At 63.0% G+C, this 13,140-nt stretch overlaps 1 protein-coding gene across 1 annotated transcript in view; it reads right to left on the bottom strand.

Moving 5' to 3' along the window:
• Nucleotides 1–684: 684 nt before the first annotated feature.
• The window catches only part of CLPTM1 (CLPTM1 regulator of GABA type A receptor forward trafficking), a 33,033-nt gene continuing 20,577 nt past the window's right edge, over nt 685–13,140 (bottom strand). Inside the window, exons 5-14 of the mRNA XM_086690068.1 lie at nt 11,911–12,028; nt 7,529–7,614; nt 6,564–6,684; nt 5,749–5,993; nt 4,921–5,014; nt 2,764–2,954; nt 2,420–2,515; nt 1,990–2,125; nt 1,251–1,418; nt 685–1,118 (exon numbers count right to left, since the gene is read on the bottom strand). Of these exons, the coding sequence (XP_086546194.1) occupies nt 820–1,118; nt 1,251–1,418; nt 1,990–2,125; nt 2,420–2,515; nt 2,764–2,954; nt 4,921–5,014; nt 5,749–5,993; nt 6,564–6,684; nt 7,529–7,614; nt 11,911–12,028 (1,554 nt within the window). The 3' untranslated portion in view covers nt 685–819. The remainder of the gene's footprint in view (nt 1,119–1,250; nt 1,419–1,989; nt 2,126–2,419; nt 2,516–2,763; nt 2,955–4,920; nt 5,015–5,748; nt 5,994–6,563; nt 6,685–7,528; nt 7,615–11,910; nt 12,029–13,140) is intronic.

The following is a 13,140-nucleotide window of genomic DNA, read 5'->3' as shown; positions in this document are numbered from 1 at the left end:
GGAAGCCTGATGGGGAGTTGACTCATGGGGTGGGCTTGTGCTGCTGCCCCGCCTGGCAGCACGAGGCCAGGAGAGCATCAGGGGAAGGGGCACAGCCAGATGCAGCCTCGTGGGCAAGAACGCAGGTGCAATAAGGTCACAGCAAACAGCTTCCCGTCTGTGAAATGGGGACAGTTACGGAAGCCCCTGGAGGGCTGCCGGGACGGGGAGAAGGGGGAGAAAGGGCCTGGTCACGGGGGGTCACTGTCTCCCACTCTACTCCGTCCTGCACTCCGCAGGTCTCCCTTGCAGACCCAGGAGAGACACCCGCACCCCGGCGAAGCTGCCCTCCGAGGTGGCAGAGGAAGGCAGGCACGAGGGGGGATGGCTGAGTTTAAGTTAAACACCCATATGAATTTATTAAATCCAGACTGTGTTAAAGGGTGGCGGTCTGGGAGGAGGGGCATGGCGGGGGGACAAGGGACAAGATGATGGATGGCCGCAGGCATCCCGCAGAGGGGCCCCAGCCGCCCCCCCGCCTGGGCACCCCCCTCGGCAGCGCCACGTCGGCTTCACCATGATTCCCAACGGTGCTGGGCTGGCAGGGCGAGATGGCTAGAAACACAGAGGGACACACGGACAGACGGCGCCTCCACAAACAACGTGCCCCGGCCTGCCCCGGCCCCCGCAACACACGCTGGGCTCTGGCCCACGGGGGCCTCCTGCCACCCTGGCCCCATCTGTCCAGGGAAAGGGCGACAAGGAGGGGAGGCGAGGGGGCCGGGGCCGCGGGGGTGGTGGTCACCAGGAGCCGGAGCGGAAGAGGAGGACCAGGGGCGGCTAATCCCTTTTCTTGTCCTCTGCTGGCTTTGGAGGGGCTTCCTGGGGCTCGGTGGCAGAGCTGGCCCCCTGGGTGGGCTTGGCGGGTGGGGGCGTGGAGGCCTCCTCCCTGGCGGCGGCGGTGGTGGCTGTGGCAGGGGCCGGGGCGGGTGGGGGTGGGAGGGCCCCTGCTGCTGTCGGGGCCTCGGCCACGGGGGCGGCTGCTGTCGGGGCCTCGCCACTCATGCCAAACTCGTTCACCCGCGTGGGGTCGACGCGGTAGATCCACCGTTGGTAGAGGTAGATGAAGAAGACCACATCTGGCGGGGGGTGGGGCGAGGGGGGCAGCGTGAGGGGGCGGCCATGGCACCCCTCAGACCAGGGCCCTGCCTGTGCCCGGGTCTGGCGGCGGCCTCCCGCGCTGGCCCTCCCGCCCGCCCGCTGGACCTCACCGTCCCGCAGGCAGCCGATCCGATACATGACGGGCATCTTGATGACAAAGGCAAACAGGTCGTCAATGAAGGTGTTGAGGGCCTTGTAGGTGAGCATGCGCCAGGGCAGGTGGGCCACAGACTTGAGCTTGTAGTTGATGAAGAGCTGGGGTGTCATGGTGATGAAGCCTGCAGTGATGGGGAAAGGGACGCCCGTGAGCAGAGGAATGGGCGTCCTGACCCCCGACCTCTCTGGCCGCCTTGCCGGTCTCGCCCTCCGCACTCCGCTCCAGCACCACCACCCCCCCACCACTCCCGCGCCCAGGCACATCTCACCACAGCTCCCTCGCCCCACCCCGGGCAGCTTGCAGGCCTCAGTTTACACATCATGCCCCGAGAGGTTTCCCCAAACCCCTTTACTTCGACCCCTTCGCGGCACCCGCTGTAACTCGCCCGTCTGCTTGTTGACTCTGAAGGGGCCCCTGAGGACAAGGACATACCGAAACATGCCGTGCGTGGCCTCCGGAAAGTCCTCGCTGACCCCCACGTTGGACCAGGCTCCCCTCACCCCCTTCAAGGCTCCTCACGCGCCACCCCTGCCCACCCAGGGCTGTCCCTGTCTGGGGAGGAGTCCCTCCCGCACCGGGCCGTGAGCATCAGGAGGGCAGGGCCGGGCCTCCTGGACCACCGCTGGGCGCCAGCAGGGCCCGGCGTGGGGCCCGGGAGCGTCTGTGGCGGGTGCCCCGGGAGGCCGGCTCACCGAAGGTCAGCAGGAAGCCGTAGAGCATGCTGAGCACCCAGGAGTACCAGCCCTTGTGCTCCAGGTACAGGAGGCTATAGACCGCGTAGCAGCCCAGGAGCGGAAAGAGGATCCACGACAGGTACCGGAACGCCATCTGCGGGGCGCGGGGCAGGGCTGGCACCCGGCTCCCCACCCTCACCCACCCACACCCGGTCCGGCAGGCCGGGCCAGGGGAATTTCCAGGTGGCCCCGGGAACCGTGGACTCGCACAGGAAGTACACACGGCAGGCGCGGAACACCGGAGGGTGTGGCGCAGGCCATAAAGAAGGGCCCCGCCAGTGGGCGGGCAGATGCCCCAGCCCCCCACCCACTGCCCATCTCCTGGGCCCCCCAAGGGCATGTGGGTGCTTGGAGACCCTGCACGGGGCCCACCGTGGAGGACACTCACATCATCATACACTTTGGTAGAGGACTCGATGTACGTGGACTTGTCTTTGAAGGTTGGGCGGGGGAAGAGTCCTGCCACCTTGTGCTCCCGGTCCAGCTGCAGACGGGGAGGGAGGCCGTGGTCGGCTGCCACGCTGGCTCCCACCCCCACCCTTCCTCACTGTTCCCAGTTCCCCTGTCCCACGTGTGACCCAAAAAATCCCCTGGTGTGAAAATCCCCTTGGTCCTGGGAGTGCAACAGGCACTGGGAAACCCCCAGGGGCCAGCTCCAGGGTCTGGCTGGCGCAGACGAGCGCCATTCCAAGTCCCGGTGGCCCCCAGAACAGCACAGCGGCCCGGCCTTACCCGGACGTCCATGACCTTGGTGATCTTCCAGAGGTCGATGAGGACCCCGATGAAGACGCTGACCTGGACCACGAAATTGGTCTCGTTGTCCAAGATGTAGAGAAGGACCACGAAAGACTGGAAAACGCCGAAAAAGACGGAGCGCACGGACAGGCCCTCCAGAGACTGCCGGCTGTTCCAAAACTGGATGTCTGCACGGGAGGCGGGGGGGAAGCTGAGAGGGTGCGGAGCCCCCGAGCCCCTCCTGCAGCTCCTTCAGGCCCCGTCCTCAGACCCCCAACGCGCCACAGTGGCGCTGGGTCTGTCACGGGCAGTGGCGCACACTACGCTCGGCTCCCGTGAAGAGTCTCGTGCCAGAGCGGCAGGCAGGCAGGCAGGACGACTGCGGTCCTTACAGTGGAACCCCGCCCCCGCCCCCACCCCCAGGGTGCAGTCTGACCGTGCGCACTGCCACGCGTCAGGTGCCGAGGCTGGCCAGGGAAGCCACATTCCTCGGGCCACACAGCCCGGCCTGGTGGAATGTGGACGGAAGCCAGGTCTGCATGACACCAGCCCCAGGCTGTCCCCCCGGTGCCATGCTCTCTCCCCTGGGCACGACGCTCTGGGACACGCACTTCAAGACCAGCTCCTCCAGCCCACCGCCCTGAAACCCTGGAGGGCCTCAGACACGCCTGGGGCATAGGCAAGGACTGGGCACTGGTCTCCCAACAGCTCCTTCTAGTGCCCCTGGCGGACCCCACCCACAAGGCTAGGCCAGCCCCTCCCTGAGCCCTGGCCTCCCGTGGGCCAAAGTGGGTAACGGCAGTGTCCCCACCTGCAGCCACAGGAAGCCGACCGCCCCAGTGCCTGCCTCACAGGAGCGAGGCCAGGCCCAGGCTCACACAGGACTGGCTCTGCATCAGTGTGCAAGGCTGTCCACCCTGCTCTGATTCTGGGTCCAGGGCTCCAGCATGCTCGCCCTGCCCCCGCATCAGACGTGGGGACACCCACAGAACCCCCCAGTCCTGACCGGGAAAAAAGGGTACGGAGACAGGGTCTGTTGGAGGCGGGTGGATCTGAGTCCCACCTCAGACCAGGGAGGCAACGAGCACGAGTAAAGGCCCCCGGGGCCCATCCCCCTGCTGAGTGACCTCGGGCGAGTGACCATGCCCTCTGTGCCTTCATCTCTCAGGAGGAAGAGGGACCCTAGGCGACCCAGCCGGCAGTCAGCAGGAAGTCTGGGAGCCACGGCGTGCCCAGGCACAGCGAGTGCTCCCTATGGCACAGCTACCAGTGGTCGCCACCACCTACTGTCCCATTTGGATGGTAGAAACTTCTAGAAGGTAACTCTCAACCACGGCAGTACCGTCTTAAGAATGCTAGTGCCCGTTAGTACTGCTGCTTGCACAAGCTGTAGAGCGGGAGGCCCCCCGCCCCCCGCCTGCAGCTCTCCGGGGAAGGAAGCAGCGGCCCACGGGGCTTAGAGGATGAGACTGGGTGACAGAGCCTCCGCCCGGGTCCAAATCCTGGCTCTGCCACGTGGGAGCTGCGTGACTACGGGCAAGCTACCTAACCTCCCTAAGCGTCCACTTCCTCACCCCTAAGCACAGAGGTAACGACAGGCTTCCTTGTGGGGCTGGGGTCATGGGGACTCGGCAAGTACCTAGTGAGGGCACTAAGAACGGTGCCCGGCACCTGGCCAGTCCCCCCTGAAATGCTGGCCATCAGCATTGTTGGCCTTTGGAACCTAGGGGCCTTCTGGGGACAGGGCTGCTGCCTCCCCACCCAGGTGGTCCCCATCCGCACAGCCTTGAGGGGCCTCTCCCACCAAAAAGCTGCTGTGCAGGGCAGCGGGAGTAGCCCTGGGGCTTCCCTGTTCCCAGCCCTGGAGTTCCCCAGCCCCGCTTCCTGGTGGTGCCATCCTGGCTTCTGCCGGCACAGCAGGCCAGCTCCTTCCCCGGTGCCACACCCGCTGGATGGGAGTTTCTGGGCTGGGAGTTTTGGGGCCATTACCCTCCCCAGCTCCTCAGGCCTCTGGAGAGTGGGGCTGAGAGACCCCACGTAGAGGGCGAACCTATGGGGAAGGAGGGAAGGAAGGGGGCAGACCCTAGCCCCCACCGCACACCCTCCTATCCCCAGCCCCTGTGGCCTCTCATCGCCCCAGGGTCCCAACCCTACCGTTCTTGAAGGCCAGGAACTCAAAGACACTGTGGACGATGGACACGATGATGGTGAGCGCCAGCAGGTAGGGGTTGGTCTCTAGGAGGGCAACCTAGGGGTGGGGGGAGATGCCGGTGAGCACCGTTGCGCCCTTGCCCAGGGGTGACCGCTGCGGCATGTTCGTTAGCCAGCCCCACTCCCCTTCCCCTGGGCCCCAGAAGACCGGAGCCCGGGGGCTGCCCCAGGGCAGAGAGAGCACACTGGCCAGCAGGAGAGTGGGTCAGGACGGGCAGGGGGGCACGGAGAGGCGGGCAAGTGCTTTACAGACGGGAGGCGAAGGGGATGGAGAGACAGTAATGGGGAGAGAGGCAGAGTGACCAAAACACATGAAGGGACAGCTGGGGTGAGGACTGGAAACTCAATACCAGAGACAAGCCCAGGGAGGCACCACTGAGTCTCCAGGTCACGGACACAGGCCAGGAAGAAAGGTGGGAACAACAGACGTTCAAGGACACAGTAAGGGGGAGAAGAGACATGGAGTCGGAGCTCAGGGTCAAAGGGACAGGCCGTGGCGGCGGCGGCGGTGGGGGGGGGGGGGGGGGAGGGGAATGCAGGTCCAGACCCAGAAGGCCCAACCAAGCTGACATAAAGGCTGTGACAAGAAGGTCCACAGGAGCCTCGGAGACAGGACCCCCGAGCCAGCCGGGGCCTGCCGCAGGAGGGGGCCCAGGAGACTGTGGAGATGGGCAGGCAGCTCGGGCCGGAGGTCCTCAGGCTGCCACCTCCCCTCCCCCTTCCCCTCTCGCTGCCCGGGAAGGTGCTGGAAAGCCCCCTGTCCCCTGTCACCTTCACTGAGTCCTGCTCCTCGTCCGACTGCTCATACAGCTCGTCCCCCAGGAAGTTCCAGGGCGACTTGGTGCTCTGGGCGGCATAGAGCTGCCAGCGCCAGAGCGACAGCGGGCAGAAGGACACGCGGAGCGGCAGGCTGGCCAGGCTCTCGTTGATGGGGTAGTAGTCCTTCTGCAGGTTCCAGTAGTCGTTGAAGTAGATGATGGGGTAGTAGTCACCACTCACGGCGTCAAACTTCACATCTGCGGGCACGTGGGGCAGGGGCGCCTCTTAGCCCGGGCTGCAGGCCACCGGCACCCAAGAGGCTGGGGAGAGCCCTCGGACCTCCAAGAACAAAGGCGGCACATCCAGGGGCCTGCAGGGATCTGACGGGGCCCCTCTGACAGGGGACGCTTTTTGGCTACACCACAAGGGGCCAAGGGACTGCCTGACCTCAGCGGAGGGAACAGGGCAGAAAGAGCCAGGCGGACCCCGCCGGAAGGGGACAGCTAGGGCTCAGCTCCAGCCCACGGCTGCCCCATCCATGATTCCAACATATCGGCTTTGTGAAAGAAGTCAGAAATCTGGGTTTTTAAGTGATGCTGTCCCAACCTCAGACGTTGGGTCCAACAGCTCATGAGCCAGGTGAGACTTGCCAGGGGACTGGTTTTGGCACGCACGCGGGCGGTCAGTGCCGGGGTCACCAGAAGGTACAGGAAGGAGAGAAGATAAAGGGGAGTGCTGGGGGTAGTGGGGACCAAAACTCTCAGGGAGTGGGGGTGGAAAGACAAGGAAACAGCCCGGGCAAGGGCCCGAGGCAGGTGGGGGCTCACACTGGTCCAGAGGAGGAGGCACGCTGCCCTTCACCCACGGCGTGTGGTCGTCCACGATGTTGATGGTGATGTTGGGGTGCCAGTGGGAGATCACCTCCACGGGCCCATAGTCCTCGGCCCTCTGAGGGGAGACAGAGTGAGGCAGGGCTGGGAGAGGGGGCCTCGGAGACCCCTGCCTGCTTTCTCCTGAGGGCTCCCGTGACATTTGAGACAGCAGAACAATAACCATCACGGTGACCACTGGCCAAAGGCTCACCCCAGACGGTCCCCATGCCAGCCTTTACAGAATCCCCCCAACCACCTAACAGAGCAGGAGACCCAGGCCTGAGGTCGTGGATGGGGTCATGTACCAGGCTGCAAAGCCTGGCCTTGTGACAGCACGGATGTGGGACCCACACGCAGCCTCCGGGCTTGGGGACCATCCCTCTCACCAGGGACCAGCTTGTAGAGAAAGGAAGGTCTTGGCGCCCATCACGGGTTAACAACCCAGCACCCCAGCCTGCCAGGGAGTATTCCTGCTAGAGTCACATCATCAGGTGCCTACTCTGTGCCAGGGTGAGTCTGAGCCCTGGGGCCTGGCTGCTTGGGTGTGAATCTGGGCCCTGCCGGGTCCTGACTGTGACACCCCGGCAAGTCTCCTGGTCTGAACATGGGAACAGTGACAGGACCCTCCCGGCGGGGCTGGTGAGAAGCGTCTAAGTACGCGCGTGTTCAGCGGGCAGAACGCTTGCTCCGTAGGTGCTGACTGCTGTATGCTTGCCCGGAGTCCTCCCCAGCCTGAGAGGTAGCTCCGACTCCTTACCCGGTTTCCAGAGAGGAAACTGAGGCACAGAGAGGCGAGGTGGCCCAACCAAGCCCCCACAGCGGCTCAGTGGGAGTGCCACAGGGGAACCCGCGGACGCCGGCTGCTGGGCTGTGAAAGGCCAGGTGCTCCCCCAAGATCTGACAGCTGTGCTCGCGTTTACCTTGATCATTTCTGGATCAGCTTCTGTCTCTCCCGTCAACAGGTTCTTGGTTTTCTGAAATCGCCGGCGCTTGTATTTGTTGATCACTGTTGGGAGGGAGGGGCGGGGGGGGGCGAGGAAAGAGGGGGGACATGAGACCCGCCGGCGCCGGACACCGGACCTCTGCCCACCAACAGCCGCGCGCTGGCCTCCAGCCCGCAGCGGGCAAGAACAGTGGCCGAGAGCCGCAACTGCCCTCTCAAACCCTGCCGCCCAATCCCCCAACTTCACAGCGACGCCAACATCTGCCATACCGCCCCAGGCAAAGCCCTGGAGTGGCCCTTCTCCAGAATCCGCTCGGTCCGTCCCATCGGCCGCCCCGGGGCCGCTCCCCACCCAGCACGTGCCTCGCATCCAACCATTCCTCCCACCCGCGGGCCACCCTCTCCTCCCAGCCCCCTGGTGGCCCGCTCCTGCCCCCATAACCTTCTCTCCACAAGGCAGCGATCCTTTTGAACCAAGGATCAGCTCACGTGCAGCTGCTCCAGAGCCTCCGAAGGCTCCCGCTCCTGGAGCAGGGCGCCTGCCACGCTCACCACGGCTGCACCGACCTCCCGCCTTCGCCCCCCTCACTCCTCTCTCCTCGCACCTGCCAACCCCGGGCCTTCCGAGGTGCCGCTCCATCTCCCCGGCACGCATCCGCCGTGGTCGGAACCTTCCCGCCTGGCTCCTCTGTACCCTTCAGGTCCCTGGTGACATGCTCCCCTTCCACAGGCTTCCCTGCCCACCCCACTGCAGGAGGCCGTCCAGCCGCCCTCCTTGCCACTTCTGTCTCCTCCACCACTTTTTGCCCCGGCCCCAAGTTCACCTCCCCGTCGGCTGGCTCATCCGCTGCGTCGTCCGGTCTGCCAACCCCAGGACTGACAACTAGTAGAACCCAGAGACACAAACGGGGGGGCTGTGGGACAGTTCTGGAGAAGGCCTGGAGCCACCAATGTGAGAGATACTGAGGGGCTGTGAATCCCCAGCCGGCAGTGGACCTCACTTCCCCTTGCAGAGGCCAGGTTGGCTACGGGCTCCCTGCCACCCTGCCCGGAAGACTGCCAAGACTTGCCAGGAAGAGGACGCCGGTGCCCTCCTGAGCTCCGTCTCCCCTCCTCCGCCCTGGCCCTGTACTCTTCAGCTCTTCCTCGTGGGGGCACGACGGCAACCCGCCCCTCCCAGGACTCCCTCCTGCCCGAGGGCCGGGGAGAGAGGGGGAAATGCAAAAGAAGGGAGCGGGCCAAGAGCGGGGGCTCTGGGGTCACATCCCGGCTCCGGCTCCCCGAGGGACCTCCGTGAGCTACATCGCTTCCTTGGGCTTCAGTCCCTCCTCCGGAGAATGGGGTTCAAAGCCCCACCCCTTCTTGGCAGAACCGCTGGGAAGTGGCTCCCTGCTCTACAGGGTCCCTGCCCGTCACATTAACACCAGCCACCAGCCCAGATCCCTCTCACCGACTCGGAACCAGGGCTCGGGACTCTTGGACTCTATGGATGAGCTCAAGTGTGAAAAGGCTTCTGGGAATTGGCTTTTGGTTTCAGGCCAGAGCCTGCTGCTCTCCCTGTCGGCGTCAACATCACCCACCACTCCTCCCACGTCCATTCATTGGAGACCTTGCCTCCCTCCATGTCCAGGGGGAGCAGGAAACACCTGAGGGTGGGCATCCTGGAGGGAACCTTCCAGGCGGACGTGCCCTGCTGTTCCAGGGAGAGGCTGTCCAGGGAAGGGAGGAGCCGTATCCGGCCTGGCCCCAGAAGGAGAGTGGCTTCGGCTCAGGTGGCATTTTATGATTTGGTGGCACGCAAAATGGCCTATAACATGAGATGGCCCTGCCTTCCGTGGGGGACAAGAGTCCCCTTTTCTCGCAGTTACAGCTCCCGGAACGGCACCAGCCAGTATAGTCCGTGGCCACAGGAGGCTGTGGACACTGATGATGTGGCTGGGCCAGACCGAGATCTGCTGTGAGTACATAACACACACGAGACTTCAAAAGGTAAGGTGGGGGGCGCCTGGGTGGCTCAGTCGGTTAAGTGTCCAACTTTGGCTCAAGGTCTCACAGTTCATGAATTCGAGCCCCACATCGGACTGTGCTAACGGCTCAGAGCCTGGAGCCTGCTTTGGATTCTGTGTCTCCCTCTCTCTCTGCCCCTCCTCTGTTCGAGCTCTGTCTCTGTCTCAAGAATAAAAACATCAAAACAAAACAAAACAAAACAAAAACAAACTTAAGGCAAAGACAAAGATACCTCACCAATTTTCCCCGTTGATCCCACACTGAAATGACAACGTGTTGACCTCAATAAAACTATTGCTAACACTAAGTGGCCACTAGAAAACGTAAAGGACTTCTGTGGCTGCTGTTAGCTCTATGACACCATCCTCCTCTGTGCCCTAACTACTGGCCCTCTGGGGACAGAGACAGAGGGGACTTCTCTGATCCCACACTCCCGTTCTTCCCCCTGGACTTGACGTGGGACCAGCTCGAGTCCCTCCAAGCCCCTGCTCCAAGGGGTCCTAGCTGCGAGGCTGGGAAGGGAGGCCTGGAGGGTCCTAGCGGGCTTTTCAGGTCCATGGGCTACAGATGCTGTTTTGCAGACCACGCCAACACGTGTCACGCTGACCACAAACATGACCTTAGCCGCACATTAATACGGATCACGTTTCACCAAGAGGCAAAACCCCAGAAAATAACACTGGCGTCGGTCGGGGCCGAATGAGAGGCGGGCGAGCCGCCCCCCTCCTGGGCCACGTTCAAGGCAGCCTCCGAGGTGTCCGGCACATCTAACCCGGAGCTCCCAACAAATCCCACTCCCAGGGCCACACCTGTGGAGTCCACCCACGCAAGCCACGCTCCGTCCGCTTGCCTCTGCCTGCACCAGATCCCGCTGGCGGATGCCACACATCATGTTCCACAGACACACGCACACGGCAGAGCTCAGCACACACGAGGGGACTTCCGCCAACCAGTTCTGGAGACTGAGACAGGGTCATCGACCTTTTGTTTTGCCCAGTACAGGTGACAATGAAAAAATCAGATGGTCCTCTGGGATATTTCTGTACCCTCCAAAATTAGCAAAGACCTAACCCGCACGAGGAGACGTACATCTATCACTGCCCCACACAAAAACAGCCGGAGGGATCTGAACTCAATCCCCAGGCGCGATGAAGTAAAAGCAAGGTGGGCACACGAGACTCACAAGAAGGGAACGGAACTTCCTGAGGGAGCCATGGAGTTTCTAGATCTGCTGAAGCCCAAGTACGGTGAGAGAGTCCCACCAGGCGGCCAATCAGGACACGGTGGACTCCAGGACAAAGACACAAAGTGGGAGCAAAAAGACGCCAACCACGATGAAGCTCGTGCAAAATGAGAAGTTGGACCGGAAGGGAAAAATAACTCTGCTCACCATGTGGCTCAGATGCAAACAAGCCATGCCACTGAATATTAACGTAATCAAAATCTTATTCCTGTATTAGGGTTTTCTCTTCCAGAACAGGAAGCGAAGAAAAATGTCTAAAACTGAAAAACCAAGAAACCGCGGCATCACCCGGTTAATCGGGAACTGTGGAGGTTCAACAAGTAGCCGAAGAACGGCCACCGGAGCTTGAAAGCAGTTGGCTGTGGGGAGTGGGAAGGGGGAGAGGTGAAGGGAGACAGGACTTGCGCCATCTTGTTGAATTATTTGGATTTTAAGCCACGTATGCGCAAGAAGAGTTGAAGTTTAAGATGAAGCCCCGGGCAGAGAAAAACCCTGGTCAGACTACGTCGGAAGTCCCAAGTGGCCGGCCCTCCCCCAGGGCTTGTCGGGGTCACTCGGAGTCCCTGGGTTTTATCCAGAGTCGGGATTCTTCTGGTGAACAGCCAGACGCCAGACGGCTGGCCGGCCAGAATGAGGACGGGGAGGGGGGTGCCTCATCCAGCCGCGTGGCCCTCACAGCACACTCACCCGGGAACACCCTGGGAGCCAGGCACCACCCCACAGGACCCCCGAAGGGCGGTGCGTTTGCGCAAGACCCGTTCGCGCGGTTACAGACGCCACACAGGAGATGAGCCCCAAGTGTCCTCCCGGCTTCAGCCTGCTTACTCTTTGTTGCTCCCTCACAGACCATTCTGGAACGTCCGCTCCCACCAGGCCTGGCAGCGGGCACAAGCCAGCCCCGCCCTCCCCCAGCCCTCCCCTTCTAGGAAGCCCGTCTGACTTTCAAAAGTCCCTTTCCCTACCTGCTCTCTGACTCCTCCCCCGTCAGCTCCCGGTTGGAGCTGGCCTGCCCACCCCAGCCGCGCCCCCCCCCCGCCCCCCGGCTGGGGTTCCTGCCTGCCCTTGTGGGCCTGGCGTTGGGGGGACTGCCGCACGGTGGGGGTGCTTACTCCGTGACATGTGGACGGTGGCGAGCCGGCGGTACAGGGCCTTCTGCCGGGGGTCCGGGTGGAAGCCGCTCTTGGTGAAGTAGACGTGGATGTAGATGGAACCGTTCTGCTGGACGCTCTGCAAGGCAGACCGACAGGGGAAAAGGAAGGGCTGAGGCCCCTCTCGGCACCCGGCTCCAGGTCCCTGCTCCGAGTGCTGGCGCGGGCCGGCGTGGCCGGGCGCCCGCGAGCAAGCCACTGATGTCAGACACGCGCAGGTCCGAGCCCCGCCTCGAACGCACCCTGGCTGTGTGACCCTGGGCTCCACCTGGCGGCGCCTCAGTGCCCGGCTGCACGACGCAGACGGCCATCCCTGAGCTTACGAGAGCGCCAAAGTGACCCGAGAGCCCCCGGCGCGGCCACTCGGGCACGGGGCAGCAGTTCAAGAAACGCCAGCAGTTCCAACCCGTCCGGCAGCAAGGCAGGGTCACTGCCACTGGTGACCTCCAAGTTACGCGCGTGTAAGTAACCCACATACACCTGACGCAGCGGTGGTGTTACTGGCCCCATTTTCCAGATGAGGCAAGTGGGCCTCACGAGGAGGGTTATGTGACATGTGGTGAATAAGCGGATCTGAAGCCAGTCTGTGGGCTCCCGTGTGGCTCTGTCACCGTCTGTGTCCCCCCCTTCTCTGCCTGTGCCTGTCTGTCACCTACGATCTCCCCAGGAAGGGGACTACTCTCACTCCCACCTGACGCAGATGAGGAAACCCAAGACGGTGGTCGTGTGCCTGAGGCCCGTCTGCTCCTCAAGCAGAGCTTGGATTAACTTGGCCACACCGTGTCCCCGTCGCTTCCCTGCCTTTTAAGCCCACCTCTGTGTTAACTATGTTTTGTGTATTTTTATTGTTTCAACATCTTGGGGAGGGGGGGGTCTCCCCTGGCTGGGGAGAGGCCGCCCCTCCCAGGGCTACTAATTCCTAGAGACAAACAACTCACCCACCCATCCAAGCCCACACTCCTGCCCACTCCCCTGATCTGCCCAATCTCATACCCCAAGCTGCCCTGAATCACCCAGCACCAGGTCCACACCGCTGGAGACCACCCCTCCAGCCCAGAGCCCACCAAACTAGCCAATCCTAAGCTGCTTCCCTTGCCTGCCTTGCTTTTCCCGTGGAAAATCCGGCAAAGGCTCCTGACCAAACCCGGTGCTTCCCCTGCGGCCCTGAGTGGGAAATGCATGTAGTAACTC

The sequence above is a fragment of the Puma concolor genome, chromosome E2 (genome assembly GCF_028749965.1).
Source record: "Puma concolor isolate L17-30 chromosome E2, mPumCon1.1.hap2, whole genome shotgun sequence".
Classification (NCBI taxonomy): Eukaryota; Metazoa; Chordata; class Mammalia; order Carnivora; family Felidae; genus Puma; species Puma concolor.
Note: the sequence above shows the minus strand (reverse complement) of the source record. Positions and strands in the feature narration are given on the sequence as shown.